The sequence below is a fragment of the Bos indicus genome, chromosome 7, assembly GCF_029378745.1.
Source record: "Bos indicus isolate NIAB-ARS_2022 breed Sahiwal x Tharparkar chromosome 7, NIAB-ARS_B.indTharparkar_mat_pri_1.0, whole genome shotgun sequence".
NCBI lineage: Eukaryota > Metazoa > Chordata > Mammalia > Artiodactyla > Bovidae > Bos > Bos indicus.
In genome coordinates, this window is record NC_091766.1 from 108069381 (window position 1) to 108075380 (window position 6000).

Consider the following 6000-nt stretch of genomic DNA (forward strand, 5'->3'; position numbering starts at 1 on the left):
AAACATCCAGCGCCTTGGAAATAGAAGGCTCTAGGCTCTTCTTCCACTGCCTTTGCCTAGCACAACCTCTGCAAGGCTGTGCCATTCACTCTCTTCCAGGGAAACAGTTAAGAGGCTCAGAAACAGTACCTGTTCTATGCCAAATAAACACTGTTAATGTCCCTACTAATTGAAAGGTAGTTAGATTTCAGGAAGAAGTTGACAGTCTTGTAACAGTTCTAAAGGAACCCCGTGGTATTCTCAGACCAAAGGCAGGCCTGAGCATGTGATGCTGACACCCTCGCGTGGACCTGTGTGTCCACGGCTTTCGACAAATGCCAGCGCCCTAGCTTCAGGCCCCCCGCGGGGGCATGGTCGTAGGGTTGGGGGCAGGAGGCTGATTTGCCAGCGTCCTTCATAACGCTGAGGACATGCGCACAGGCACACACATCCCACCCAGCACCCTGCTGGGACACTGCCTGGTGACTCTGAATTAAAGATTCTTCTCAGCTGTAAAGCAATATGACTTGTATTCATGCTTGTTTCACTTTTGAGGTAATGTTTCTAAATCCTCATCCTCTCTTCACCTTCAGAAACCTGAGCTGAAAGGTGATTAAAAAAAAAAAAACCACCCATAGCATCTATAAGCTAACACTTAGAGCAGCTAAAACATGCACTTGTATGTAAGTTTCTCACATCAGGCTTTGTTCATTTGGCACAAACACAAAATGGGTTCGTGGCACTAGAAGGTAATGATGTTGCTCTGTGCTATTAAAACCGGCGTTACTTACAGGAAAAAAAATCAGCCTGCCCTAAAATGGCATTTTTGTTTCTGTTAACCGACAACATACGGTACTGCAAACTGTGCGATGCCCTGTGTGAACAGTGGTGTCTGGTTATCCCCGTCCTAAATTCTCTGTCCTTCTCTCGTGTCTTCAGGATACCGGATGTCAGCCCCTCAGCACTGTCCAGAGGAAATATTTAAAATCATGATGAAGTGTTGGGATTATAAACCTGAAAACCGCCCCAAGTTCAGTGAACTTCAGAAAGAGCTCGCGGTCATCAAGAAGAAGATCACGTAGTGACGGAGCAGCGTGGACGCGGCCTCTCCTCCCGCAGAGTAATACTGTTCTCCTTGTTAACCATGAGTGTATACCGTGTTGTGTGCAACCGTCTTCTAAGGTTACTTTTTTTATTAACTGTTTTTTTAAATATGTACTGTTTAAGGAAAAAAAAAAAAAAGGCAAAGGCATTGAAGCGCAGTCCTTGCATGGGCGCTCCTAGCTCAGCCCCACGGGAGTGGACAGGCTCGGGCTCCAGCGTGCCGGAGCCCGCCCGTCCTGCCCTCACCGGGCGCTACGGTGCTCCGCAGGGCCGCTTTCCTCCAGGCCCGGCTCCCCGCTGCCGCCCCGGCTGCGGACCCCGCTCCGTCCGTGCATGCGCCGCCCGGCACGCCGTGTCCGCGAGGCACGTCCCGACCAAAGTCAGCTTTCTGCGCCGCCAGGGCAGGAGCATGATGGTAAATATCACTTCACACAGAACTGTTCAGACCTCCCCGGGGTCTTCTCTCCTTTCTCGCCAGAAATAAGCATAAGAACCCTCCCGTTTCTTCCTCCGAGTAAGGCTGTGGTTTCCCTCCTGTTTTGTCGGGGATGGTGGCTGGAGTCCCCTCACAGAGCTGGCAGTTGAGGCCGCGGCTTTTAGAGGCCGTTTTGGACGGCTGTGACCTGTGGCAGAGTCGTGCCTCCACACACACACAGACACTCACACACACACACAGACATGCACACGTTATGATCTGAATTCATGAGCAAGGTTCTGAGAAATGCTTTCAGGAGCTCTTAGATACAGCCCTCTCGGCAACCAGAAATTGTTTAGGGAAGCTCCAAAGCACAAGTCCACAAAAGTCACAGCGCCTTTGAAGCGCCTTGATTTGAGAGGAGACATCTCGGAATGCAGTTCCTTTCATCCACGCCACTTTCCAGGGCTGTCCGAACTGAATGGTCCTAGTTCATAAACACATTCCTGTGTGTGCACCCGTGGGCACGTGTGCACACTCACCCCCCCAACACACACACAGATGATACCAGGAAGTCAGGCAGGTGTGAATTTGGAGCGAACAGCTCTGAAGTCCAATGAGCATTATCAAGGAGGAAGCTGTAGAGGCGGCCCTGCTTTGTCCGCTCTCTGTTCATTTACTCTCACACGGCTACCTGGGAACTCTTACCGTTAGCTGACAGCTGTGAGCGCGGTGGAGATGCGTCACGGGGAAACGCTGCCGAGTTCAAACTAGGATTCTCTTCAGCTGACTCTTAGCCGCATCCAGGGAACTTACCCCATCCCATGTTCTGTATATAGTTGCCTCAGGAAACACGTGTGTGTGAGAGACAGTCACGCTCAGGGGTAAATGTGCCTGGGAGCTTTTAATGCGTGCTCCAGCCTGTGTCCAGATGCACAGCAGTAATCATTTGGTCTGCGTTCAGTGCAGGCGCTTATGGGATGGAAATGCCTCCTGCCCCATCCACCCGCTTGCTGCCTGGGAATATCACTGCACACGGAATAATGGTGAAGAGAAAAGGGGCTGTGTGTGCGAGTTTCATACATGTTTCATGATTACCACATCCGGACTAAAATGAAAGCATAATAAACTTGCCCTCAAAAATAATGCAGTATACTAGGCAACTTCTTTTAAAAGCAGCTTTGTTTCCCTTCTGTCAAATATGACGAGTAAGTGAAACCTTCTTTTGATGGCATAAACTGCGGTAGATCACAGCACAGACTCAAGATTAAGAGCTCTGCTCTACACTCACTTGCCAGCTTTCAAAAGCAAGAATAAAATAGGGACCTTTCTGCCCTTTGCCAATGCTTCCAAGTGCACTTCTGTAGCATTCTTTATTAAAACAAAACAAAACAGCCTCCCATCACTTAGCAGCCCCAAAGCTTAGCTCTCAGCAAAGAGAATGAAGGTTTGGGCTTTAATTTTGTGAACAAGACCTGAAGCTTAATCTTTGCATTCTGGTGGAAAGAACGAACACGGCTTTGATATTTCACTCATCCAGGCCGTTAGAATTTACAATTCACGTCATAACTCTATGCTTAAATTAAAGAAGCTTTTCCTAACATAATGACATCTGCAGCATTTAAATTCTATCTTATTCTGTGTCCCAAAGCAGGCTGTGGTGTAGTTCAGGATTAATAACTTCTTTCAGGGTCATATCAGTTGTATAGACTATTCAGTTTAATATAGGCACATGCATTAAGAAAAACTTATGCAAACCATTTTTTTTTACCATTAATTTTGTTGTGCTTGAAGCATAATTTATTCATCCCTTCTGTCACTGATAATTATTGGAATTATGTACTTTAGGAGGCTAATCCATACCCAGAAAGCTCACATGCAAATACTCCTCTGAATTTGCAAGTTGATGTAGGGAAAGAAGCTTCAGAAACATACAAAATAGATTTGTTTAGTAAGAAAACAGTGGTAACCAAAACTGCCACTGGTCTGAATGTAATCCAGCCAGGTCACAAATCTTTGTGTTGTGAATGGGTTTTTAAAGTGTGGCATCTCTTCTCCTGTTCCGTTTCTGTCGTCATTCCTTAAATTTATGACTACAGAGTAGGGGGCAGGTAAGCCCGGGCAGCTGGATCCTCCCCTGCATTTTTCTGTCTTGAGTCACCAAGGAACCTGTATGAGAAATAGACAGGTAGGTCATCATTTTTCAAGGAAAGAAACCTTTTATTGTCGGGTAGGCATTTATTATCAACACAAGAAACCTAAACTTATTTTGTGTTCCACGTAACCTAAGGTTACTTCCCAAAGCCGATATTCTCTTTCTCTTCTAGGAAATAATAATAAAGGGTGTGAATAGGCTTAGTTTAGATGCTCAAACCCGGAGGTTTCATTTCAGTCCATTCTGTCACTGGGTCTCCAGTGACAGGTCTCATGTAAACATTTCTCTTTTATCTCCCAAATTTAATAGTCAATATAGTTCTTCATCCATAATCCACCATTCTATCACAAATACTCTACTATTGAAGCCTCTCACTAGCATTATCAGTGTAGAACATGAGTCTGATTGTTTCAGCCAGTTTTCATATTTCACAACTTTTTTCATTTGAGGGTCGTTTTTCAAAGAAAAGGAAGTGTTCGGTCATTGAAACAGTCTTCATTTCCTTTAAACCACAGTACGATTTTCTTGCGTATCTGTAACTCGTGTTTCAGTCGTGCCATATGGTCTTACATAAAGCTTGGCCGATACCACTAACATAGCTATAGCTTCACAACTCCGGTGTGACGTGTGTCACGAAGGAAGTGTTTTAGTTACATGCCGCACACTGAGGACCTTACAGTGGGGTAAACAGAAACGGCAGCACAGAAGGTCCCGTCGAGGCCGTCCTTCAGTCTCCTCGGTCACACCGCCCCCTAGTTTATTCCCGTGAGTCGGGGCGGCCTGAGAGCCTTCCTGAGTGTGCCCTTAACTTAAGGTTAAGTTGTTTGCCTTAACCTTCCTTTTACATATGCGTACTCCCCCATCACAAGATTGGTATTTTAGATGTTTCTTATCAACAGAATTGACTGTCTGTAAACACTGTTCTGAGTCACATGGAGACTAATTTTTGTATTTAGAAGGTCACAGCCCTCACTCAAACAGAATAAATGTAAAATACAAAAGACAACAAAGGGGCAGATAACTGCAAAAGACACGGTTTCTTTATGTGTTCATATGTTAATTAAAGGAAAAAGATTTTATATGAAAATGAGTTTATATTACACTTCCATTATACTATTAAGTTAGCATGAAAGTTTACCATTAAAATAAAGTGTTACCTCTTTTATTACTAACTCTGATTTGCTTATAAATACCAGAAAAATTTTTATTAAATATTTTAGTTTTATTTATTTTCTCTCTTTTGAGTTTCATATCAAGTCTGAATACTGTATTATTTGGGAGGATCCAAAACCACATCTTAATTTCTGCCAAAGAAAATACACTGATTTAAAAGTCAGGATTTCACGTACCATGATTACCTACTTGAAGGAGATACTGGTACAGTTGCAGAGTCCCATAAAATTCTCCTTTAGAAGGTGATGCTATAATACAGAAGGTGTGTAAACTATATGTCTCAGTCATAATTCGATTTAAGGAAATATTTATTACCCCTTTGAAACCATCCTACTGCCTCATGCTGATTCAAAGGTTACCTTCTGAATTGTTAAGTGTAGACATTAAAACTCACTTAGCTGCCTAGTAAGGACTGAGATTCTTAGGTGGGAGGAAAACCCTACTGTACTAAATTCCTGATCACTTTAAATTGTGGAGAAGTGATGAGCATAGGCTTCAGCGCCTCTGCTAATTAGGCGCCAAGGCGAGCGTGTGCAAAGGAGGAAGAGAAAGATTCTTCCGCAGCAGGAAGATGCAGCCCCTACGGAGATTGTCGGTTAGTTAAAGCGGAACCAAGACTGACGGTGTCGCCGGGGGGCCTGAGGAGGGCAGGGCCAGCAGGTCAGCGCCTTCCCTACGCAAAGTTTAGCAGAAGCAAAGAGGTCACCCGCCAGCATGGGGCCTTCGTGCTGGCGAGCCAGCCCCTCTCCCGTCCACCGGAGCGGTCTCCCGTCCCTCGCTGCGAGCCTATGCCGTGCTGGCTGACACACGCTCACGGTCTGGCCGGCTCGCAGATTTGGCCACGTGTGTTCAGACTCATCAAAGTCTCTCTGTGTGTTAGTTATCTTGTTTCATAAACTCAATCTCTGATTATTAACACCTTACTAGAAATCTGGTTGCAGCGGGGCCGGTCACATAGAAGGGAGAGCATGCTGAGATCAACGCTGCTTCACCTTGTGGCGGATGTTAACTCGTGGGCTCCGAGAGGCACCCCAGAGACACCTTCTGGGGATGAGCTCTGCTCTGGGAAAGCGTGCGGTCCAGCAGTGCAGGAGGAAAATGACCACTGAATAGCAGTGGTCCTTGTCTTTACACTGGTGGCATGGGAGGGAAAGCAATTGGGGCACCGTCCTAA

General features: G+C 45.6%; 1 protein-coding gene across 4 annotated transcripts in view; it reads left to right on the forward strand.

Annotated features, from left to right (window-relative positions):
* FER (FER tyrosine kinase) overlaps positions 1-4882 on the forward strand; it is a 456972-nt gene extending 452090 nt beyond the window's left edge. For all 4 annotated transcript variants that reach the window (XM_070794110.1, XM_070794112.1, XM_070794111.1 and 1 more), the window contains one exon: positions 919-4882. In XM_070794110.1, the coding sequence (XP_070650211.1) occupies positions 919-1061 (143 nt within the window). In that variant the 3' untranslated portion in view covers positions 1062-4882. The remainder of the gene's footprint in view (positions 1-918) is intronic.
* Positions 4883-6000: the final 1118 nt, after the last annotated feature.